The sequence below is a fragment of the Lactuca serriola genome, chromosome 7 (genome assembly GCF_051521515.1).
Source record: "Lactuca serriola cultivar US96UC23 chromosome 7, Lser_US96UC23_V15, whole genome shotgun sequence".
In the NCBI taxonomy this organism is placed as follows: Eukaryota; Viridiplantae; Streptophyta; class Magnoliopsida; order Asterales; family Asteraceae; genus Lactuca; species Lactuca serriola.
In genome coordinates this window covers 169,051,065-169,077,911 of record NC_136414.1, presented here as the reverse complement: position 1 = coordinate 169,077,911, position 26,847 = coordinate 169,051,065, and the positions used below count along the sequence as shown (strand labels likewise).

The window sequence follows — 26,847 nt, the reverse complement described above, 5'->3', positions numbered from 1 at the left end:
TTCTTACTATTGGTTATCCAATCGTGGCATTAACCCTTTTGCAAAACACCACAATTTGTTTTTCAAAATTCGTTTTCATTGTTTGTCACTCAGAATTACGAATTCATGCTGTCATTTTTTGCACTTTTTGTATTTTCGTTATCTTTTTTATACGATTAGAGTTCATGCATTATTTTTGCTAATTGAAAGACTTGAAATATCTAACAAAAATTAAGAAAAAAAAGCTATGTAACTTTAAAAAAAAAGTCAAATATTAATAATCAAATTTAAAGAGTTTTTATTATTATTATTGAAATTGTTTTTTTAGATTAATAATATACAATATTTAAATTTTATTGTATGATTTTTTGAATTTTATCACAGTTAACCTTTTCAGTTTAACATATATTAGTGGGTAAATGACACAAAAAACACTCTTTTTACACATAAATTCGATTTTGACACCGTGTTTTTTTGTGTCAATTTTGACACTGTGTTTTCCAATTTGTTACAATTCTGACCACTTGACCGGTTAACCAGGTTGCATGCTGACGTGACAGTTTTGATAACGTGACATGCTGACATGATATGCTGACGTGTCAAAATTGATTTTTTTTCTCACAAAAAACACTAAGTTTTCATTTTTTTTTTCCATTTTGACACTAAGTTTAATTTTTTCTTTCAACTTTGACACTATGTTTTTTTGTTTCAAATCGAACATCATTTTTTTCAATTTTGTTCAATATTGACAATTTTTTATTTGAAACCGTATAAATATTTTTGTAATACATTAAAACCGTATAAATATATATATATATATATATATATATATATATATATATATATATATATATATATATATATATTCATTTAAAAACCATAGTTTTGTATAAATACATTTTTTTTACACTCAAACCATATTTGTATGTATAAATATGTATTAGTTATATAAAAATTGTATTTTATATTAAATATGCAACTTTAAAATGTGGTTTTTAAACGAAAAAAATATGTTTATACGGTTTAAAATGTAATAAAAAAATATATTTATACGGTTTCAAATGGAAAATAGACAAAATTAAACAAAATTTGATAAATGATGTTCGATTGGAACAAAAAAACATAGTGTCAAAATTGAAATAAAAAATTAAACTTAGTGTCAAAATTGAAAAAAAGTGAAAGCTTAGTGTTTTTTGTGAAAAAAATCAATTTTGACACGTCAGCATATCATGTCAGCATGCCATGTCATCAAAACTGACACATCATCATGTAACATGGTTAACCGGTCAAATGGTCAGAATTGTAACAAATTGGAAAACACAGTGTCAAAATTGACACAAAAAAAACACGGTGTCAAAATCGAATTTATGTGTTAAAAAAGTGTTTTTGTGCCATTTACCCTATATTTGTTTACTTGTATCATTTAACCTTTAAAAATGTATTTTTTGACTAATTATTTTACATTGTTTTAATCTCTAATATTATAGTATATTATTTTAATTTCATATATTATAATATATTGTTTTTACATAATATTATTATGAAGTATTTTTTTTAGTTTATAAATATTGCATATATTAAAATAAACAAATTATGAGACAAGACTTTATAAAATATTTTATAAAGACGAAGATAAATTAGTTAATTTTATAAATAAAAATTAAAATGATCAAATGATTGGAGATGAATTACATTAATACTATTTTATTTAATAAAGCTAGTAGAAACATGATATAACATAAAAAAAACCGTATACATACATATGGTTGATAATTGGAGATCGATAATTAGAGATGCCTCTAATGTACTTTTCATATAATTTAGACTCTATAATTAAACTCTAATAAAAACGTTTATTTTGGTGATAATAATTAAAAAAGTAGTCATTTAATGATTGGGCCCTCCAATTATTGTCATTTTATCAAGTAGCACACAAAAGTGGAGAAGGTTTTTTCTTTTGTATATTTTTTGGCAATCTATTGAAAAAAAGGTTATTTTTAGGTTTTATCATTGTAACTCAAAATTCTGAATGAAAATCACCAAACTTTTATAATTTTTTCTAGGGTTTTATCTAGAAAAGTCTTATTATTTTGAGAATTTTTTTGATTAAGACCTAATTTTCTTTAACAGAAAAATCCCGATTATTTAACATTTTACTCAAATTAACGAAAAAAAATCAAATTTTACATTATTTTAATAGTAAAACGACAAATTATGTGATTTTCTCAAAATAATGAGACTTTTTTGTACAATTTTTTTAAGATTTTATGAAATTTTTTTCCCAAAATAATAAGATTCTTCTGCATAAAACTTTTTTTTCTATGTGTAATTCTCAAATTTTGATATATTTTTTTATTGTGACGAGTTTAACCTACTACAACAGTTACAGTATTCAACATAAATTGTTTTTGTCAAACTTACGGTGACTTTCATTCACAATGGTTAAACCGTAAAAACAGCTGAATGCACATAAATTAGAGATGAATAAGGCGACCATCTTATAAATACTTTAATTTTCAATTTTTTTTTTATAAATTAAATACATTAACTAATTTACTCCTACCACCAGGAAAACCTAATTTAAGTAATCCTCAAGGAATGGAAAACACCATTCCTTAATTGCTAAACATATTTTTATCCGGGAATGGAAACACTAATTCCAGTTTTATTCCACCATCATCGGAAACACCTATTCCAGTTTCACCTTCTTTTGGTACATGAACATGGAGATGGTGGAATATCCTTAAACCCAGAGGCATCAAACAACTCCATAAACCTCTGATCTGAAACCCTAGCTTTAGCAGCTGCAAACCTTTGATACTCATCAAAAATAGATGTCAAACACCATCTCTGTATTTTTCTCAAGCATCCCACTAAACAACCCGTTCGATGCTGAATTCCAAAAGGGGGAAACAAGGACTAATGTCAAACTTAAGGGACCTAAATTGAAAATAATATGACATAGACAATGACACAGACTATATATATCTCTCTCTTACCTTGCCTCTTTTGCAATGGATCAACAATGGGTGATTTCTTACATCTAGAACAACTTTTAATGCTTCACGAATTGTGTCCTCTGGGATATTAACGAAAGGTTCCTGCATTGATAATGGGATGAATGAATGAACTTAAAGATTTTGATTTGAAGAAGTGTTTGTTTTTTGGAATCTTGTTCTAGTTCTAGAGTATCTATGGTCCCAAGGAACTTTGAATATTTGTGAAAAAGGAACATTGAAGGGGGACAAATGCACATGTATGTTCTGAGATGAAGATTACCTTCCAAAATAATGGAGACAATGCATGTTTTGAATGTTGAACAGAATTAACAAGTTGAAGATACGTACAACTATCTATCGCTATTCACTTAGAAAGGAAATAAGCTACTTTGGAAATCAAATCTCAAGCAACAAACGGAATAATTTTCATGGATATGGTAGAATAAGTGAATAACAAGTGCTTCTGATAGATTCCAGAAGCTTGTGATTAATGTAGGAACTTGAGAAAGGAATTTATGAAGTGTAGGAAACTGAAGTATGGATTATATAAGTTATCGATGTGAATCATGAAGAAAAGCAACGAATTCAGCTACGAGGAGAATACAGAATTGAAGTAATTTTCAAATCTAAGCAGCTAAAGAAGTAAACAATTATTGCAATCATAAGACTATGAAGTATGATCTATACCTTGGTGCCTTCGATTCCGAATTGAAACAATTGGATCCGATTAGCCTTCAGAAATTCCATGTTATGCTCCGGATACGGTTCAGGACACAAATATCTAGAAACACAAAACACCAAATAAACTGTCAAATTCTCTCTTAAATTAAGCACGCAAGTTGATCCGAAGCAGCGACATGACTAAACATCAATCCAGCCGTCGACTGAAAAACCTCGTAATCATCTCCAATTACAATTTTGAATGAATTTACGATACTATTCCGACACCACCTGTAGCTACAGAGAACAATTGATACATAATTACACACAAATAGCGACTTACACGATGGAGCGAAGGCCTAGGGTTTTGAGAAACGAGAAGTTAGCGGTATCGGGGAATCCTGAACGGAATATGCCATTATCAACCATGGAGAAATTAAGCGGAGGCGTGTAGAGCTCTTCCCCATTTGAATCGAAGTTATCAACGGCGGTGGTTGATAGCTTGGTGACAGATTGAACTACTTCGATGGTTCTGATGATGTCACGGCCGTGTTGGTTGAGTTCTTGGTCTAGTTTCATTGCAAGGGGAAGTTTTGAGAGAGGTGAAAGAAGAAGAAAGGCTATGGCGGTTATGGTGGCTTGCAGGAATATATGTTATTTATAGGGTGTGGGGACGATGGGGAAGGAGGCGACGGCAAGTGATACGTGGCGTGTTTGGATTGGCTAGTCAAAATTAACAAAGAGGTGACGACTTTCAAGTTTCGACCCTTATTTTTTTTCCCCAAGTAATTGAAAATACTAATTATGAAAGAGCATTCATAAACGGAAACTCAAAAGGGAATAATGTTAGTATTTATCTAATTGTTTTACCAGTCATTGACCACCGTTATTTAATAAGAAAATATAATAGTTATTTTTTAAATTCTTTTTACTTAGCCATAAAAATTAAAAACGACCAATATTATAAAGATCATAAGTTTTTAAGCGTGTGATTAAAAAAAATCCTAAATTTATTATTATTATTATCAGAGAAAATTACAAATTAACCAAAAACCCTAATTACTTTGTGGAAAATAGCAAAAAAAAAAAAATACAAAATTACATTCTACCTTTGTAGATGGACATATTACTCTCCTTTTCAATTAAGATTTTGTGAAATTTTTGTTTTTTACTATGAAATTAATAGGGTTTGACTACAAAACAACCTTATTATATATAAACTTTTATAAAAAATCATTAGTTTAAATGTTATCGTGATTGTCCATGAAATTGTTCATAATTGTAGATGGGTAAGAAAATCGCTTCACAGAGAGTTTTCTAACAAAACAGAGTGAAAAAAAAAACAAAAAAAAAAAAACGTTTTTATAGTTGGGCAGGGCTTGGTTCGCAGATGGCAACCTATGTTCGCAGATGGACTAGTCCATCTACGAATTTACAAGTTGTTGAAGCACGGGCTATGCTTTACCAGCTTGTACGCTCGCAGATGGACTAGTCCATCTGCAAACATAGCCTACCCATCTGCGAACCTCATTATTCGATTACATCGTTTGCTCATTTAATTAATTTATTTAACAATTAATTTTCTTGTAGCAGAACATTCAAAAAGATCACTAGTGATCTCTATCGGGTGGTCCAGGATCCTAAGGAATCCGTTAGGACTTTTGTGAACAGGTTTGGCAGGGAAGCCCTAAGTATCCCCAACATCGACATGGGAACTGCAATCGAAGCCTTTAAAATAGGCCTAAAGAAAGATTCAACTTTCTATGAAGACCTCGTAATGACTCCATGTAAGAAGATGGACGAAGTCAGAAGAAGAGCACTAAGGTTCATCAGAATCGAAGAGGACAAGGAGATCCAAAAAAGGAGAAACCCACCAAGCTCTTATGATCACCCCAATAGAAATGCCGATCCCTCGGCCCAAAGATCCTATACGTCAAAACCATATTCCAAACCTGATCATCATATGGTTAGTGCCCTTGAAGATGAGGGAGAGGAAGAAAATTTTCCTAAGATTTCTGACTATCGTTTTTCTGTGGATATTTTAGGTGTAATATTTTCCATGCGGAATCTTAGAGACAAAGCAAGATGGCCAAGAAAGGGAGAAAAATCCACCGCATGGAAAGACCAGTCCAAATGGTGTGCATACCATGAAGACTTCGGTCACATCATGGATGATTGCTTAGCCCTCAGGAAGGAGATCATCTAACTCCTAGGAAAAGGTTACCTTAAAGAAATCATTGGAAGAAGAAAGGGGAGATCTAAAGAACGATCAGGATCCCTAGAAGATCCTCAACAAACCAGGATCCCCCCTGCTGACGCCAAGGTAATCAATGTGATCTCTATAGGATTTGACATTTATGGTACCTCTTATTCTACAACCAAGAGGTACGCCAAGGTATCCAAAACGGAGAAGGAAAAGGACCACGGAAGAACACGTCGATCTCAAAAGAAAAGGAGATCACCTTCGACGAAGCAGCTAGACAAGACGTCTGGGATCCTCACCTTGACGGATTGGTGATTACTCTCTACATCGCCAATTATTTCTTCAGAAGGATACTCGTTGATGGAGGATCCTCAGTTAACATCATAATCCTATATGCGTTGAAAAGAATGAACATCCCGGAGTCTGAGATAGTTGCAAGATCCTCAGTGCTAATTGGATCAAACGGCGAAACCAAGCACACTGTTGGCGAGGTAAAGCTACCTATCTACATAGAGGGAGTAAACTCTATACAACATTTTCGTGTAATTGATACATTAACCTCTTATAATGTTATACTAGGTAGACCATGGATCATGAAATGAAGGCCGTTCCATTGACATATCATCAATGCGTAAAGATGCCCACCCCATGGGGGACAGAGAAGATCATGGGAGACCAACAAGAATACACGAAATGCTACAAGACTTAGATGAAATCTTCAACAATACCACGACAAGCATAGAAATAAAAGTAGGGGCTTGAGACGTGCTAGAAGCGAGAGAGTATGATATAAAAGAAGTGCCCCTGAACCTTGAGGATCATGAAGCCAAAGTTCTCATAGGATTCTCAATGCCTGAGCAAGTCGAACATGATCTTATAAAGTTCCTCAAAGCTAGAAGCAAGACGTTTGCATGGAAGCATGAGGACATGACAGGTATTGATAAAAGCATAACAACCCATAAACTTAACATTGATCCATCTTTTAGACCGGTACACCAAAAGAGAAGGAAATTTGAAACAGAAAGAAACCAAGTTATACAAGAAGAAGTAGAAAAACTTCTCAAAACTGGGATGATCAAGGAGGTAAAATTCCCAAGATGGCTAGCTAATGTGGCCGTAGTACAAATGAAGAATGTTAAGTGGACAATATGTGTAGATTACACGGATCTTAACAAGGCTTGTCCCAAGGATCCTTTCCCTTTACCACATATAGACTCCATGGTAGACGCAACAACGGGTCATGAATTACTGACATTCATGGATGCATCAACAGGATTCCAACAGATCTAGATGGAAACCTCTGACCAAGAGGACATGACATTTATAACTCCAACATGTATATATTGTTATACTGCCATGCCATTTGGTCTTAAAAATGTAAGTGAAACATACCAAAGACTGGTTAACAAGATGTTCAAAGAGAAACTGGGGGACATGATAGAAGTCTACATCGGTGACATGGTGGCCAAGTCCAAAAAAGCTGTGGATTACCTCAAGGATCTCGAAGAAACCTTTGACATCTTGGATCAATATAACATGAAGCTGAATCCCTCCAAATGCCACTTTGGGATGAGATCAAGTAAGTTCCTGCGATACATGGTAACCAAAAGAGGAATTGAAGCAAGCCCGGAACAAATCAAGGTCCATCCTTGATCCTTTGGTAATGGTACATGGAACTATCACAAACTTAGTTTTTCTCTTTACCATTTGGTCAACCGAGTTGACTATGGTCGATCCCTTTCCATTGGGAAGAAAATGTTTTTTCTGGATTTCCAGTGTCTTCATTGTCAATGTCCATAAAGTTTTGGGAAGTCGATCTTCTAATCAAATTTGCTTTACTAGCCTTCCAAATCGTTGCTGATTTAGCAGCACCAAGCAAATAGATAAGATCATTAAGGGTATTGTCATAGTCTCTTTCATAGGAAACCCAAAAGAACTCACTATGTGACTTAGAAAGTGATTGAACCACTAACTTTCTCAAGACTTTGACACCCAACTCTCCCGGCGCGTCGTCTGAGCGTTTTAGGACGCGCAATGAGCGTCATAAAAGGTTGTTTTTCTAGTAGTGATGTGGCACAATACATGGAAAAGGATGGAGATCATTCCCATCCCCACTCACTTGAAAGAAGCTTTCCTGTGCAAGGGTTTTGGTTATACCCTTATAAGATCATCTTTAAAACGGCGTCTTAATGATCCTCCTTATTCGATTACATCGTTTGCTCATTTAATTAATTTATTTAACAATTAGTTTTCTTGTAGCAGAACATTCAAAAAGATCACTAGTGATCTCTATCGGGTAGTCCAGGATCCTAAGGAATCCCTTAGGACTTTTGTGAACAGGTTTGGCAGGGAAGCCCTACGTATCCCCAACATCGACATGGGAACTGCAATCGAAGCCTTTAAAATAGGCCTAAAGAAAGATTCAACTTTCTATGAAGACCTCGTAATGACTCCATGCAAGAGGATGGACGAAGTCAGAAGAAGAGCACTAAGGTTCATTAGAATCGAAGAGGACAAGGAGATCCAAAAAAGGAGAAACCCACCAAGCTCTTATGATCACCCCAATAGAAATGCCGATTCCTCGGCCCAAAGATCCTATACGTCAAAACCATATTCCAAACCTGATCATCATATGGCTAGTGCCCTTGAAGATGAGGGAGAGGAAGAAAATTTTCCTAAGATTTCTGACTATTGTTTTTCTGTGGATATTTCTGGTGTAATATTTGCCATGCGGAATCTTAGAGACAAAGCAAGATGGCCAAGAAAGGGAGAAAAATCCACCGCATGGAAAGACAAGTCCAAATGGTGTGCAAACCATGAAGACTTCGGTCACATCATGGATGATTGCTTAGCCCTCAGGAAGGAGATCATCTAACTCCTAGGAAAAGGTTACCTTAAAGAAATCATTGGAAGAAGAAAGGAGAGATCTAAAGAACGATCAGGATCCCTAGAAGATCCTCAACAAACCAGGATCCCCCTGCTGACGCCAAGGTAATCAATGTGATCTCTATAGGATTTGACATTTATGGTACCTCTTATTCTACAACCAAGAGGTACGCCAAGGTATCCAAAACGGAGAAGGAAAAGGACCACGGAAGAACACGTCGATCTCAAAAGAAAAGGAGATCACCTTCGACAAAGCAGCTAGACAAGACGTCTGGGATCCTCACCTTGACGGATTGGTGATTACTCTCTACATCGCCAATTATTTCTTCAGAAGGATACTCGTTGATGGAGGATCCTCGGTTAACATCATAATCCTATATGCGTTGAAAAGAATGAACATCCCGGAGTCTGAGATAGTTGCAAGATCCTCAGTGCTAATTGGATCAAACGGCGAAACCAAGCACACTGTTGGCGAGGTAAAGCTACCTATCTACATAGAGGGGGTAAACTCTATACAACATTTTCGTGTAATTGATACATTAACCTCTTATAATGTTATACTAGGTAGACCATGGATCATGAAATGAAGGCCGTTCCATTGACATATCATCAATGCGTAAAGATGCCCACCCCATGGGGGACAGAGAAGATCATGGGAGACCAACAAGAATACACGAAATGCTACAAGACTTAGATGAAATCTTCAACAATACCACGACAAGCATAGAAATTAAAGTAGGGGCTTGAGACGTGCTAGAAGCGAGAGAGTATGATATAAAAGAAGTGACCCTGATCCTTGTGGATCATGAAGCCAAAGTTCTCATAGGATTCTCAATGCCTGAGCAAGTCGAACATGATCTTATAAAGTTCCTCAAAGCTAGAAGCAAGACGTTTGCATGGAAGCATGAGGACATGACAGGTATTGATAAAAGCATAAGAACCCATAAACTTAACATTGATCCATCTTTTAGACCGGTACACCAAAAGAGAAGGAAATTTGAAACAGAAAGAAACCAAGTTATACAAGAAGAAGTAGAAAAACTTCTCAAAACTGGGATGATCAAGGAGGTAAAATTCCCAAGATGGCTAGCTAATGTGGCCGTGGTACAAATGAAGAATGTTAAGTGGACAATATGTGTAGATTACACGGATCTTAACAAGGCTTGTCCCAAGGATCCTTTCCCTTTACCACATATACACTCCATGGTAGACGCAACAACGGGTCATGAATTACTGACATTCATGGATGCATCAACAGGATTCCAACAGATCTAGATGGAAACCTCTGACCAAGAGGACATGACATTTATAAACCCGACATGTATATATTGTTATACTGCCATGCCATTTGGTCTTAAAAATGTAGGTGAAACATACCAAAGACTGGTTAACAAGATTTTCAAAGAGAAACCGGGGGACACGATGGAAGTCTACAGCGGTGACATAGTGGCCAAGTCCAAAAAAGCTGAGGATTACCTCAAGGATCTCGAAGAAACCTTTGACATCTTGGATCAATATAACATGAAGTTGAATCCCTCCAAATGCCACTTTGGGATGAGATCAAGTAAGTTCCTGCGATACATGGTAACCAAAAGAGGAATTGAAGCAAGCCCGGAACAAATCAAGGTCCATCCTTGATCCTTTGGTAATGGTACATGGAACTATCACAGACTTAGTTTTTCTCTTTACCATTTGGTCAACCGAGTTGACTACGGTCGATCCCTTTCCATTGGGAAGAGAATGTTTTTTTCTGGATTTCTAGTGTCTTCATTGTCAATGTCCATAAAGTTTTGGGAAGTCGATCTTCTAATCAAATTTGCTTTACTAGCCTTCCAAATCGTTGCTGATTTAGCAGCACCAAGCAAATAGATAAGATCATTAAGGGTCTTGTCATAGTCTGTTTCATAGGAATCCCAAAAGAACTCACTATGTGACTTAGAAAGTGATTGAACCACTAACTTTCTCAAGACTTTGACACCCAACTCTCCCGGCGCGTCGTCTGAGCGTTTTAGGACGCGCAATGAGCGTCATAAAAGGCTGCTTTTCTAGTAGTGACGTAGCACAATACATGGAAAAGGATGGAGATCATTCCCATCCCCACTCACTTGAAAGAAGCTTTCCTGTGCAAGGGTTTTGGTTCTACCCTTATAAGATCATCTTAAAACGGCGTCTTAATGATCCTCCTTATTCGATTACATCGTTTGCTCATTTAATTAATTTATTTAACAATTAGTTTTCTTGTAGCAGAACATTCAAAAAGATCACTAGTGATCTCTATTAGGTGGTCCAGGATCCTAAGGAATCCCTTAGGACTTTTGTGAACAAGTTTAGCAGGGAAGCCCTAAGTATCCCCAACAACGACATGGGAACTGCAATCGAAGCCTTTAAAATAGGCCTAAAGAGAGATTCAACTTTCTATGATGACCTCGTAATGACTCCATGCAAGAGGATGGACGAAGTCAGAAGAAGAGCACTAAGGTTCATCAAAATCGAAGAGGATAAGGAGATCCAAAAAAGGAGAAACCCACCAAGCTCTTATGATCACCCCAATAGAAATGCCGATTCCTTGGCCCAAAGATCCTATACGTCAAAACCATATTCGAAACCTGATCATCATATGGTTAGTGCCCTTGAAGATGAGGGAGAGGAAGAAAATTTTCCTAAGATTTTTGACTATCGTTTTTCTATGGATATTTCAGGTGTAATATTTTCCATGCGGAATCTTAGAGACAAAGCAAGATGGCCAAGAAAGGGAGAAAAATCCACCGCATGGAAAGACAAGTCCAAATGGTGTGCATACCATGAAGACTTCGGTCACATCATGGATGATTGCTTAGCCCTCAGGAAGGAGATCATCTAACTCCTAGGAAAAGGTTACCTTAAAGAAATCATTGGAAAAAGAAAGGAGAGATCTAAAGAAAGATCAGGATCCCTAGAAGATCCTCAACAAACCAGGATCCCCCCTGCTGATGCCAAGGTAATCAATGCGATCTCTGTAGGATTTGACATTTATGGTACCTCTTATTCTACAACCAAGAGGTACGCCAAGGTATCCAAAACGGAGAAGGAAAAAGGACCACGGAAGAACACATCGATCTCAAAAGAAAAGGAGATCACCTTCGACGAAGCAGCTAGACAAGACGTCTGGGATCCTCACCTTGACGGATTGGTGATTACTCTCTACATCGCCAATTATTTCTTCAGAAGGATACTCGTTGATGGAGGATCCTCGGTTAACATCATAATCCTATATGCGTTGAAAAGAATGAACATCCCGGAGTCTGAGATAGTTGCAAGATCCTCAGTGCTAATTGGATCAAACGGCGAAACCAAGCACACTGTTGGCGAGGTAAAGCTACCTATCTACATAGAGGGGGTAAACTCTATACAACATTTTCGTGTAATTGATACATTAACCTCTTATAATGTTATACTAGGTAGACCATGGATCATGAAATGAAGGCCGTTCCATTGACATATCATCAATGCGTAAAGATGCCCACCCCATGGGGGACAGAGAAGATCATGGGAGACCAACAAGAATACACGAAATGCTACAAGACTTAGATGAAATCTTCAACAATACCACGACAAGCATAGAAATAAAAGTAGGGGCTTGAGACGTGCTAGAAGCGAGAGAGTATGATATAAAAGAAGTGCCCCTGAACCTTGAGGATCATGAAGCCAAAGTTCTCATAGGATTCTCAATGCCTGAGCAAGTCGAACATGATCTTATAAAGTTCCTCAAAGCTAGAAGCAAGACGTTTGCATGGAAGCATGAGGACATGACAGGTATTGATAAAAGCATAATAACCCATAAACTTAACATTGATCCATCTTTTAGACCGGTACACCAAAAGAGAAGGAAATTTGAAACAGAAAGAAACCAAGTTATACAAGAAGAAGTAGAAAAACTTCTCAAAACTGGGATGATCAAGGAGGTAAAATTCCCAAGATGGCTAGCTAATGTGGCCGTGGTACAAATGAAGAATGTTAAGTGGACAATATGTGTAGATTACACGGATCTTAACAAGGCTTGTCCCAAGGATCCTTTCCCTTTACCACATATACACTCCATGGTAGACACAACAACGGGTCATGAATTACTGACATTCATGGATGCATCAACAGGATTCCAACAGATCTAGATGGAAACCTCTGACCAAGAGGACATGACATTTATAACTCCAACATGTATATATTGTTATACTGCCATGCCATTTGGTCTTAAAAATGTAGGTGAAACATACCAAAGACTGGTTAACAAGATGTTCAAAGAGAAACTGGGGGACACGATGGAAGTCTACATCGGTGACATGGTGGCCAAGTCCAAAAAAGCTGAGGATCACCTCAAGGATCTCAAAGAAACCTTCGACATCTTGGATCAATATAACATGAAGCTGAATCCCTCCAAATGCCACTTTGGGATGAGATCAAGTAAGTTCCTGGGATAAATGGTAACGAAAAGAGGAATTGAAGCAAGCCCGGAACAAATCAAGGTCCATCCTTGATCCTTTGGTAATGGTACATGGAACTATCACATACTTAGTTTTTCTCTTTACCATTTGGTCAACCGAGTTGACTACGGTCGATCCCTTTCCATTGGGAAGAAAATGTTTTTTCTGGATTTCCAGTGTCTTCATTGTCAATGTCCATAAAGTTTTGGGAAGTCGATCTTCTAATCAAATTTGCTTTACTAGCCTTCCAAATCGTTGCTGATTTAGCAGCACCAAGCAAATAGATAAGATCATTAAGGGTCTTGTCATAGTCTGTTTCATAGGAATCCCAAAAGAACTCACTATGTGACTTAGAAAGTGATTGAACCACTAACTTTCTCAAGACTTTGACACCCAACTTGTCACACCCCAAAACCAAGAACGACGGAAACGTTCTGGGGCGGAGGACGTCATGTATAGTATCACAACACAGTAAATGTAAATAAGTAAACAACATCATCCATTGCATTAAATATATAATTTTAATACAAGCGTGTTCTGTACAGTTATAGACACCAAAATAATGTAAGTCAAAATAATAAGATGAGTCTTGAATACGCTCCATCTTCTTAAAAGCTGGCCTCGGTACCTGTCTACTGATGACCTGAGAATACAAGTTATTTTGAAAGAGTTTATCAGCATTAAGCTGGTGAGTTCATAAGTATTTTAGTGTCAATGTTTGTTGTCAAAAATGTTTGAACCAGTCTCAATGTATAAGTTTGTAAAAATGTAAGTAAGTGTTTGAACGTGTTTGTAAAAGTTTGAATCTCTCAGAAAAACCTATATTTTCTATTAAAGTAACCTTCTACCAAGGCTTAACTGTTTTGTATACTCGTTTGTTGTAAAAGTGTGTAATTTCCCAAGTGTAACTATCATTTTAATAAAATATAGTTTGTACATTAATGCTTAAGTGAGGTTATCACTAAAATATGTAATGGGTAAATCATTGTAGTACTGTAGTTTTGTATTATAGGAACTACTGTTGTACTAACTACCTTAAACCGGATTTATATTAAGGTATAATGTGATATATTGCACCATGCTATCGACTGGTAACAACGACATAATGAATGGTCGTAATAAAGAAATGACGTTTGGCACCCGCAGACCTGCAGGTCCGGCTGTAGCTAGCAGCAAGGTGTAGGATAGTCAATCCAGTATAGATCTATACGCAAACTCACGCTCTCCCTCCAAGAGAATTCTGGCTACAACTTGGGCCATGACATTTAAGGCATGCTCCGACACAGTGGATCACAATTGTTAACGTGTTCATGTATATGTAATGTTTCTCGTTCTAATATAGTTGTATATGTTCTGTTTCTAGTATAGTTGTATATGTTCATGTTTCTAGTATAGCTGTATATGTACATGTTTCTAGTATAGCTGTATATGTTCTTGTTTCTAGTATAGCTGTATATGTTCATGTTTCTAGTATGGTTGTATATGTTCATGTTTCTAGTATAACTGTATATGTATGATCCTGTGTTACCCCGATGGTAACTAACTAATGACGTGTCTAGTACGTATGAATATGGGAGTACTTTTATGTCTATATATGTATATTTGATATATAATTAATATTGAAACGACCTTCGGATGGTCACCCGAAATCCCACCAGACCACATCCAAATCGAGGAAAAGGAAATAGGGCGGATGGCATTCCTAAGCCCTTTAAACATTATTTATACATCTATACATATATGGGCATGCAATTGATAATATAAAGGCATAAATAAGTTTTCATAAGACATTTGAAGCATAAATATAATTTCAAGAAAAGATCGACTTGATGTCAATCTTTAAAACAATTTGAAGGCATAAGTTGATAAACAGTTTAAGTATAAGGAACATATGTTTGAATCACAATTTGTAAATAAGTTTGGAAAGTAAAAGAGTTTGTAAAACATTTCAAAGTAAAGCAGTTTGATAAACAGTTTGAACAGTGGTAAAAATCATTGGTTTCCTAGTTATTAATCACATGTGATTAAATGCAATCACATGTGATTGAAGCAATAACTATAAGTGTTTGACTTGTATCCCCCCATAAAGTATTTAAAACATTTAAAATCATTTCAAAGGTTGATTAAAGGGGTATGAACTCACCTGTGGTGAGCTGTTTGAATTGCAGTGTCGGATACCGTGCTAGGTGGCAAACGGAGACTTGTTTACACGCACGAGCCTAGTTATCATATAATAAGCATATATATAACTAATTAGCCAAATAATAACTTAACAAATAAGTTAAGACACTTAGGAACATGTAAAACACTTTGCATAAGTGTTAAAGGTCCTAATGGTTGCATCTAAGTTGCTACGGGACAAGGCAAAAGGGTTTGAAGCATCAAATGACCTTGTATAAGAGTTCACCACCCAACAAACCCCACCTTTGGAGTTTACGGCCGTAAAATCATGGGTTTATGGTCGTGAACTCCTCACTTGGTGGTTTTGGGTGTTTTAAGGTGCTAACTTGATCCTAGAATACTCCTAGCTTTGTTGGAATAATCCTTGAAGTAGTTTAAGGCCCTAGAATGCTCCATAGGGGAGTTTACGGCCTAATGACCATATCCACTAGAGTTTACGGCCGTAAACTCCTATGGGGTGTTGGTTTTTAATTCATTTGAGGCACTTGCACATGTAGGATAGCTTCCATGTTTTTATCTAAGGCTAAAGGGGACAAGAGGCACACATTTGTGCCTTTACTTGGAGTTTACGGCCCAAGTAATGTTCCTTGGTTGTAAACTCCCTTTAAGGGATGGTTTTGATGTAGTTTAATCCCCATTCAAGTCCTATGTATTCAAGGGTAATTGTCTTAAGGCCTTAGGGGTGTTTAGGGTCCATTTTACCCTTGGAAAAGGGGTTTACGGCCCAAGAGATATTCTTGGCCGTAAACTCTTATAAGTATATGATTTTGAAGTGTTTTGGTGTCCAAAATAGCTACAAGCATTTAGAGGGTAAATGTCCTTAAGCTTTAGGGGTGGTTTAGGGCACTTAAAGCCCCTAAAAAGGGGTTTACGGCCCAAGAAATGTCCTTGGCCGTAAACTCCTATTACTTGTGTTTCTTGAATGATTTCTAGCCTCTAATGATTATACACTAAGTCCTTAACTAGTTGCTTAACAAGAAAATGGGACTAGGAAGCTTATAGGCCTCGTTTTGGAGTTTACTCCCCAAGAACGTTCTTGGGCGGTAAACTCCCGGATCTTGTGTTTTAGACATGTAATCTATGTTATAAAGCATAAAACAAGTAATAAAACACATCTAGGAAAGTAGACTCACAATCTGGGATGAAAACCCGAAGATCCATGAGAGAGAAAATGGCTTTTCTCTATTTGGAATTGTGAATAATGAATTAACTAAATTCAGAAATCTATTTATAGTCCTGAAATATTTTGGCAGAAAATATTTTTATTCTGGAAATAGGACTGCAACATTATGAAACTTGGAATGCTCAAATTTCACAAAACCAGGAGCATCCACTCTCCTGATATCTCCTTAAACGTAAACCCTAATGTACACAAACTTGTTCGGAAAAGTCTGAAAATCACTGAAACTGAACTGGCTTCTTTTGAATAGATATTGTTCGTACAAATGGAAATTTCGGGTTGTCACACAACTCTCCCGGCGCGTCGTCTGAGCGTTTTAGGACGCGCAATGAGCGTCATAAAAGGCTGTTTTTCTAGTAGTGACGTGGCACAATACATGGAAAAGGATGGAGATCATTCCCATCCCCACTCACTTGAAAGAAGCTTTCCTGTGCAAGGGTTTTGGTTCTACCCTTATAAGATCATCTTTTAAAATGGCGTCTTAATGATCTTCCTTATTCAATTACATCGTTTGCTCATTTAATTAATTTATTTAACAATTAGTTTTCTTGTAGCAGAACATTCAAAAAGATCACTAGTGATCTCTATCGGGTGGTCCAGGATCCTAAGGAATCCCTTAGGAATTTTGTGAATAGGTTTGGCAGGGAAGCCCTACGTATCCCCAACATCGACATGGGAACTGCAATCGAAGCCTTTAAAATAGGCCTAAAGAAAGATTCAACTTTCTATGAAGACCTCATAATGACTCCATGCAAGAGGATGGACGAAGTCAGAAGAAGAGCACTAAGGTTCATCAGAATCGAAGAGGACAAGGAGATCCAAAAAAGGAGAAACCCACCAAGCTCTTATGATCACCCCAATAGAAATGCCGATTCCTCGGCCCAAAGATCCTATACGTCAAAACCATATTCCAAACCTGATCATCATATGGCTAGTGCCCTTGAAGATGAGGGAGAGGAAGAAAATTTTCCTAAGATTTCTGACTATTGTTTTTCTGTGGATATTTCTGGTGTAATATTTGCCATGCGGAATCTTAGAGACAAAGCAAGATGGCCAAGAAAGGGAGAAAAATCCACCGCATGGAAAGACAAGTCCAAATGGTGTGCAAACCATGAAGACTTCGGTCACATCATGGATGATTGCTTAGCCCTCAGGAAGGAGATCATCTAACTCCTAGGAAAAGGTTACCTTAAAGAAATCATTGGAAGAAGAAAGGAGAGATCTAAAGAACGATCAGGATCCCTAGAAGATCCTCAACAAACCAGGATCCCCCTGCTGACGCCAAGGTAATCAATGTGATCTCTATAGGATTTGACATTTATGGTACCTCTTATTCTACAACCAAGAGGTACGCCAAGGTATCCAAAACGGAGAAGGAAAAGGACCACGGAAGAACATGTCGATCTCAAAAGAAAAGGAGATCACCTTCGACAAAGCAGCTAGACAAGACGTCTGGGATCCTCACCTTGACGGATTGGTGATTACTCTCTACATCGCCAATTATTTCTTCAGAAGGATACTCGTTGATGGAGGATCCTCAGTTAACATCATGAATTACTGACATTCATGGATGCATCAACAGGATTCCATCAGATCTAGATGGAAACCTCTGACCAAGAGGACATGACATTTATAACTCCGACATGTATATATTGTTATACTGCCATGCCATTTGGTCTTAAAAATGTAGGTGAAACATACCAAAGACTGGTTAACAAGATTTTCAAAGAGAAACCGGGGGACACGATGGAAGTCTACAGCGGTGACATAGTGGCCAAGTCCAAAAAAGCTGAGGATTACCTCAAGGATCTCGAAGAAACCTTTGACATCTTGGATCAATATAACATGAAGTTGAATCCCTCCAAATGCCACTTTGGGATGAGATCAAGTAAGTTCCTGCGATACATGGTTACCAAAAGAGGAATTGAAGCAAGCCCGGAACAAATCAAGGTCCATCCTTGATCCTTTGGTAATGGTACATGGAACTATCACAGACTTAGTTTTTCTCTTTACCATTTGGTCAACCGAGTTGACTACGGTTGATCCCTTTCCATTGGGAAGAGAATGTTTTTTCTGGATTTCCAGTGTCTTCATTGTCAATGTCCATAAAGTTTTGGAAGTCGATCTTCTAATCAAATTTGCTTTACTAGCCTTCCAAATCATTGCTGATTTTGCAGCACCAAGCAAATAGATAAGATCATTAAGGGTCTTGTCATAGTCTATTTCATAGGAGTCCCAAAGGAACTCACTATGTGACTTAGAAAGTGATTGAACCACTAACTTTCTCAATACTTTGACACCCAACTCTCCCGGCTTGTCAATATGTGACTTCATCTCAAAGATGCGGCCACACATAGACCTTGCTTGCCAATACGGCTTGAGTGACCTTGAACTTGTGGGTAAAGGAGAATAATTGGAGGAGGTGGAGTTCCAAGAGATTTGGGAAGATCATAGATGTATGAACTAGACATCTTTTGGGAGATATTCAAGATAGTTGATTTAAAGTCCTTAATATAACACCCAACATGAAATATTAAGGCTAGGACCCAACAAACTATTTTATAACTTGGAAGAGGGATGCTGTAATCCAAGCTATAAAATATTTGAAGGTAGTTGAATGACGACTCACCAATTTCCACCATGAAAAACGAAATAAATTATTAGGTTTTTATTGGATTTGAAACTCCTAGATCTTTTGAGATTCATTGAACTGTTCAACGGCATGTTTCAATCTCGAGTGTGCCCTTCAGGTTTTGTGACTGGGATGCCGAGGATCACAAAACAAGGTGTGGAGTAACCATGCAAATTACTTGGTACCCTTAAGTGTTTACCCCTCAATCGATGTGCCGGTTAGCCACACACGCTCCATCGATACTATGATAAACATTAAGCTACCCTTTGCCTACCTTGTTAAATACGAGTTAGTGTGCCGGTTAACCACACACGCTCCACTAACCGACTTAAACAAAGTGCAAAGTGTAATTTAATGGATTAGCACCTTATTCACATTTTCCTAAGTAACTAAGATTGAGTATTTATAAAAGGTTTAGTTACTTAGTATTTATCATTAATACTTTTAATGAAGGAAGAATTTATAGTCTTTGTCCTACCCGTTCGGCTAACGACCCTCCACCAGTCATGGAAGCGGTGGGTGAGAGTGGATACCCATTAAACTGTCATTTTATAGGAAGTAACCTTATACCCCCTTATAGACCGGCTTCGTGAATGAGGCATACTAACGGTAAGACTGACTTGCTCTTATACATATATATATATATATATATATATATATATATATATATATTAACTTATAATATTATAAAGTATAAGGGTTAAATTTTAACTTTTAAAATTCTAAGGGCTACACTTGGAATTAAAGTATTCATAAGAGAAAACTTTTCAAATTCCAAAACTTGAGGGAAAGTTTTGAAAATATTCAAAACTAATTAATTCCATAACTTATGTGTTTAAAGTAGTTTTAATTAAAAACTCTTCAAGTTCCATATCTTGAGGACAAGTTATGGAAGACTTTAAACTATTAAAGAATGTAACTTTTCTTCTTTGTAACTTATGGAACTAATTAATGTTACACATTTTAATGATTTAATGAAGTGACTCTTGAACCTCCATAACTTGAGGACAAGTTATGGAGTTATAAAACCAATTAATGAGGACAAGACTCTTCATTTTGTAACCATTGCCAACTTTTATGAGTTTTAAGAAACTTTAATGTGACTTTTCATGTAACTTGAGGACAAGTTACACAAACACATTTTAGAATCAATTCTTAGATTAAAATGGATCAAAGACACATAATCAATCAACCTTTTCTATTAATCTAAGCAACTCATATGAACAATATAATTGGAATCAAACTTTTTCATGTAATTAGCATAACACTTAAACTAATATAAAACATGAATCTATTGACAATTATCTTTTGAATTGGATTAGAATGATCATTACCACATCAAAAACAGGTTTATAGGTTCAAAAACAGCTTATGGTAATGTTTCTAGTCCAATTCCAGCCAAAAAGCACGAAAGTATGCATTCTGGGAGACAAACTCGTCGTGTTCTTCATGGAACTCGTCGAGTTCATGCTCTAATACATGAACTCGTCGAGTTTTCCTCCAGAACTCGTCGTGTTTTAGGTCCTGACAAATTCTTGGCTTTGAAAAATCAGTTTGCATCAAGTACAATTGAAAACAAGCCTAGTCTCTGATACCACTGTTGGGTTTTGAGCATTCTAACACTCTTATGGTGTACATGAAACCCTATAAACCTTGGATCTATGTTTTATCTATTATACATGCAAATATTAAATATTCCAAGGTTTCATCGTAACTAGCATATTATGAAGCACCTATACTACAAAGTTCTAGTTAGATGACATACCTTTTGATGTTGCTTGATGTCTTCAAGCTTTAAGAGCTTAGCCCCAATAGTGTGGAAGCCTCAAGTGGAATCACAAATCACCAAAACACCTTGGAATAACCTTGAATAAGGATACTTTGGTTCTCTCTAGTGAATTTGGCTAGCCCTCTTAGTGTACCCACACTAGTGCCAATTTCACCAACCAAGGACATCTTTATATAGTGTGGAGACTAGGGTTAAACGCATGACCTTTCATTTCATATGATCCATGGGTTAAACACTCCATGGACTATCCATGAAAGCTTAGGCCAACCTAAATGAACTTGGCCCATTCCATATATATAAGAGTCCATATTTAATTAGTTCATTTTGATCACTTAATTAATTCTAAATTAAGTCTTGATCAATACTAATTAAATAATATGATTCCATATTAATATATTAGAACTTATATCATATTAATATAAATCATAAATATACTATTCTCAAAAGACTATCCATATAAATTGTGTCGGTGAAGTGCAACCCAAATGGACCATGCCGGGTCGGGTCAAGTACATACCAAATATAGTTATGAACATAGACATTAATCCAACAATTAATGCTTTTATAAACTTTGACAAACCATTTTAAACTATTTTTCAACTACTTAAATTTCTGTTTTTATCAAACTATATATATATATATATATATATATATATATATATATATATATATATATAGTTATAGTTATGATTTAATAGCCTTAGTACCAGTGTTTCTGCCTTAACTCCTGTTCCTTGTTTGGTTGTGGGCTTAGGATAGGAATTCTTGTCCGACTGCCTTTTAAATTATAATCATACATGCAACATATATATATATATATATATATATATATATATATATATTATAGTATAAAACTGATTTCAATAACTATTTCTAACCCTTTTGTAACATGCCGAGCAAAGGGGTATATTTCCTTGAATCATTTTAGTACGAACATAACAACTTGAAATCAATTCACACTATTTTCTAAGTTCAAAGATACATTACTTGATTCATTACATAAGTGTAAATTACTTTCACTACAAGTACACTATTCATTTACAAGAACAAGAAAACAAATACACACTATACGTAAACAAGTTAATACTAAATTGTGAGCCACTACTTCGTGGTACCTATTAGAGTACATGCTAAAAGTCCTAAATTATAACCAGAGTATCGTGGAGGGAGAGCGTGAATTTGTGTATAGATCTGTATGAGACTGACAATGCCGCACCTAAACTGTTAGCTACAGTTAGACCGGAAGGTATGGGGTGACAAATGTCATAACATTCCGACACCTGAAAAACGTCGTGCAGGCCACTAGTTAGTTCGGTATGGTTATAATCTCACTCACATTAAACATTAACTAAATAGTTTGGTTTACCAGACAAACATCACTTCAGTGGTTTTATTTTATGTAATAAGACTACACACCATTATTTTCCAATACATGCATACAACAGAGTTCATACAAGTACAACACACTATTTTTCTAGCTGAGAAAGCTCACATTGATGGAAAACATACACTTACACTATTTCAGAGTATAATAACATACAAACATCTAGGTCTTAAGACCCAAGACTACATTTCATTTATTATAGAAAATATTGGATATCTGGAGAAACACACTAACATTTTCATGAAACAAAGACAGATTTCAAATACTAAATGCTTATGAACTCACCAACTTAAACGTTGATACTCTCTTTTCAAAATAACTTGTATTCTTAGGGAACCAGTATACATGTACACCCACATAGGTTTTTGAGAAGACGGAACATATTCAAGACTCATCTTTTTTTTTTTGCTATACATTTTGGTGTCATACAAACAATATTAAGAACATAAATGTAATAACTATATTTTCAATACTATGGATGTTGTTGCTTGTTTTACTATTACTCATTGTTATGATACTGTACATGATGTCCTTCGCCTCGAATGTTTCCGCCATCTTGGTTTGGGAGTGTGACACATAGCAGCCCCTCCCCCCTTTTCCTTTATTCTTTTTGCCTTATTATTTTTTTTTAATTAACACCATTATTTTTTTTAGCACCAATTTTTTTACACCAATTCTTTTTTCTTCCAATTTTTTAGCCAAGTTTTTGCTGAAACCCCACAAATACCTTAGCCTTTTTTTTTTTTCAAAAAACAATTTATTTCTTTATTTTTTTTAAAACCAATTTTTTTTAATACCAATTTTTTCCACAATCCAACCTATGATTGTCACATTGGTTTACTTCATGTTGATTATGTGGAAGAATTTTATTCTTTCCATGAGGATTACTCCATACCGCAGTTGGACATCATATTTTTCTTCGAGAGGATTGTACCACAGTTGCGTCTGATCAACAAAATTGTTTCACAACCTTCACTTTACGGGATTTTTATGACTCGTCGCTCTTGATCTTCGGTTGACGAACCATGTATCTTGAGAATGTGGACTTTATTTTTTGAAGAACACTTCAGGAGTTCCGCCAGTGTAGTTTGGGTACATTGGTATTTATCAGCACAACGAAGATTTTTCATGCAGAGTTATTATTCGTTACTTTGGTATTTGTTCGAGTAATTTTTCAGCGACATAATAAACCGACTACATATGACCATACATTATTTATTTTACTCTCATTCTCGTGTTTTATCGAGAGACTTCATACCACTAGGGAGAGCATGCAAAGCTCTTGGTATCCGACACTCTCCATCCTGATGATTTGTTGATTTTTGATATCTGGTTATTGGTTATCAAAAATAGGGAGAGAATATTATGTTATCTCCGGATATATGTTTTTATGATTGTTTGAGCTTTGATTTTTGAATACTTCTGAAGACGATGACTTATTTAGTAATGCGATGTGGCACTGATTTTTGGTTATCTTTTGATAAAATTTTTGGCTTCACTAGATGTTTACCGGATCCAGATTATTTATTATCCAGACTCTACCACAAGATGTTTCATATTTTTAGCAGGTTATTCTTTTGAAGAATTTTGGGTGTATTATGATTCGAGAACTAGAGATGTTTTTCAGATTTCTTGAAGCCGAAGTGTTTTTCTTATTGGATCTTCTACTTGATCATTAGGGTTATGACTTGTTTGAAGATCTGGATCTTATTTTTCTGTGTCAAGGGTGGTGACCTTGAATTCAAAGACCTTTACTGATTAGAGATTCATGGCCAACATTGAAGTTCACAGACACTTCAGAGTTTTAGAGACATTTCAGCATTTGGTTCTCGTTATGTTTCATTTTATCACCACACTTGCTAGTCGTTTACTATGTACTTTAACCTTTTATCACTTATTTGTATCCCTCATCATTTGGGAGAATTTAGAGAGAGAATGTTGGAGCATGTAAACGCTCTACAAATTATGAGTGATAGTTAGGTTATTTTATTCCATTTATTGTATTTTTTTGGTTTCTCTCTCCTTATAAATAGAGAGAGATGGTCATGTATTAACAAGTAAGAGTGCACAATATAGTTTCTATTGAGAGAGAGTGTGGTGGGATCTTTCCCACCAAGGGAGGGTTATCTCTACCAACCCATGCTCTTCATGTAATATTTTATTTCTATCTTTCTAGTAAAATCATGGAATTACTCATCTCTTTTCTGTTCTTCATATTTATGATCGTTAAATCTCAAGATGTTATTATTCTGCATCAAAGCCATCGTTAAAATGGGCTATAGCACCCGATCTACGAGGGTCTAAGGCTTGGGGCTGAGGAGGCGAAGCGAACCTTGAAGGAATATGAGAATGTCTAGAAGATGAATGATAAGGATCTCTTGGTGAGGGTGGAGAAGCTAAGAAAGGAGAAGGTAGAGAAGGAGGAGGAGCATACCCAGGAGATCGAGGACGTGATCGTTGAGCTCAAGAGTAGCAGTGCTGTTTTTGAGAGGCATATATCAAGATGGTAGAGGATGTGGAGAAAAGAGATGTGGGATCCTGGAACGTGGCCAGTTGGCATGATGCCTAGGCAAAGCTAACTGGCAAACTAGTTAATGTTAATAGGAATCCCATGGGGTTAGTATAGGAGAAGAATGAGGGAGGAGGAGAGGAGAGAGAGAAGAAGGAGGATGCATAGGTGATAATCAAAACGTAGGTAGCGTTTAGGTTTGATAAAAAACAAAACACGAATGAAAGAGGTCATTAACTCTTTAAACCTTAGAGGGGATTATGTACCGTTGATCGGAGGAAAGATGATCAATCTATTATTCATGGTTGCCAATATCTTTTAATCCTCTACACGTTGAAAAAGTTAGCTTAGGGTGAGAGTTAGCTTGGATAATGCCCATCCGATGCTTAAGTCAGTAATGGTCTTCGAGAAAGAATTAATCAAAGGGAAAAGTGAGGGTAAGGAGTAGGTGTGTACCTTGACTTTGCGTATTAAAGTGTGATTAACTCGACTTACATGAGGTACGCTTTTAAGATGTATAACATTTCATGATCTTGGCAAGATACTTCTTTCTAAAGTGGACAAACAATATGCCCCCTTTCCTACTTCCGAATCAATAAGATAGGGTCCTTCCCATTTGGGTGCTAGTTTACCTTTTTTAGGATCCTTAGGTTGCGTTTAGTTACGGAAAAACAGTTTTCATTTACCGTTTTTTGTTTTCCCTTTTCAGTTTTCATTTTTCGTGTTTAGTTTTCACTAGAAAATTTAGAAAACGTGCTTAGTTAAAACTTATTCATTTTTCATTTTTAGTTTTAAAAAATTAGAAAACGCGTTTAGATGTGTATATTTCTATCGGTTTTCATTTTCAGAAAACGGTAGTGGTGGTAGGGTGGGTGTGGGGGCAGCGGCGAGGGGGAAATGGTGGTGTCAATGATGGCGACGATGGTGGTGGCGGCGGCTGTGGTGGCGACGACAGTGGTGGTGATGGCGGCGGTGGTGGTGATGAGGTAGTGGTAGTGGTGATGGTGATGGTAGGTCGGCAATTGTGGTAGTGGTGTTGGGTGGGTGGGTATGTGTGTGTATGCATGTTTATGGGTGTGGGTATGGGTGTGTGTGTGTGTGTTTGTGTGTGTGCGTGTTTGTAGGGGTGTAGGTATGAGTGGGGATTGGGGTGGGTGTGTATTTGTGGGGGTGAGTGTGTGTGTGTGTTTGTGGGGGTGTGGGTGGGTGTTTGTTGATATGTGTGTGTGTGTGTGTGTTTGTAGGGGTGTAAGTGTGAGTGGGGGCTAGGGTTAGGGTGGGTGTGTATTTATGGGGGTAGGTGTGTGTTTGTGGGGGTGGGCGTGTGTGTGTTTACGGGGCTGTAGGTGTGTGTATGTGTGTTTATGGGGGTGTGGGTGTGGTTGGGGGTTGGGGTGGGTGTTTGTTTATAGGTGTAGGGGGTGGGGTAGGTGTATTTGTAGGGGTGTATGTGTTTGTGGGGGGTAGGCTTGGGAGTGGGTTGGGGGTGTTAAGGTGGGTTAGGTAGAGGTGGGAGTGAGTGTGTGTTTATATTTTAGAAAAATTTTGGAATTAGAAAAATGTGGAAAACAATGATTTTTGGTTTTTCAAAAATTTCCAACTTCTTTGTAATTCTAGATAACGGAAAATTTTCATTTTCCGTGAAAAATTTAGAAAAATAGACAAACTAAACACGTTTTAAAAATTCTCATTTTTCTTGGAAATTTTTCCGGAAAACGGCCCATTTTTCCGCAACTAAACGGAACCTTAGTATTTTGAAACGCCTTTCTGAGGACCAAGCCACCTACGTGGATTCTTCTGATCTTGATATTTTTATTGTAAGATTTAGCGATCCTTTGTTGATGGGCAGCGTGTGGATCTTGGTGAGATCCCTTAGTTCATCAATCGTGTCAAGATCGCAGGCCGGGATCTTGTTGTCATCATGAGTCTGGAGTTGGTATCTTGTCATTGGAATCACCACTTCAGATGGGATCACGGCTTCTACTCTA

The 26,847-nt window shown here is 36.5% G+C and overlaps 1 protein-coding gene across 1 annotated transcript; it reads right to left on the bottom strand.

Moving 5' to 3' along the window:
• Positions 1-2,453: 2,453 nt before the first annotated feature.
• Positions 2,454-4,282, bottom strand: LOC145062861 (inositol diphosphatase DSP1-like). Its single transcript, XM_079010449.1, has 4 exons — positions 3,982-4,282; positions 3,666-3,759; positions 2,979-3,080; positions 2,454-2,871 (listed from the first exon to the last, which is right to left on the bottom strand). Exons 1-4 carry the CDS (start codon positions 4,215-4,217, stop codon positions 2,680-2,682), a joined length of 624 nt encoding a protein of 207 aa, XP_078866575.1. The 5' UTR covers positions 4,218-4,282; the 3' UTR covers positions 2,454-2,679.
• Between the last annotated feature and the right edge of the window lie 22,565 nt (positions 4,283-26,847).

Bases quoted from the DNA above. Each gene is read 5' to 3' on its own strand.
- LOC145062861 (XM_079010449.1), bottom strand. From the start codon at position 4,217: ATGAAACTAGACCAAGAACTCAACCAACACGGCCGTGACATCATCAGA. The intron at 3,760-3,981 runs GTAAGTCGCTAT...TTGTGTTTCTAG, and splicing joins CTAGGCCTTCGCTCCATCGT to ATATTTGTGTCCTGAACCGT. The intron at 3,081-3,665 runs GTATAGATCATA...TTATCAATGCAG, and splicing joins TCGGAATCGAAGGCACCAAG to GAACCTTTCGTTAATATCCC.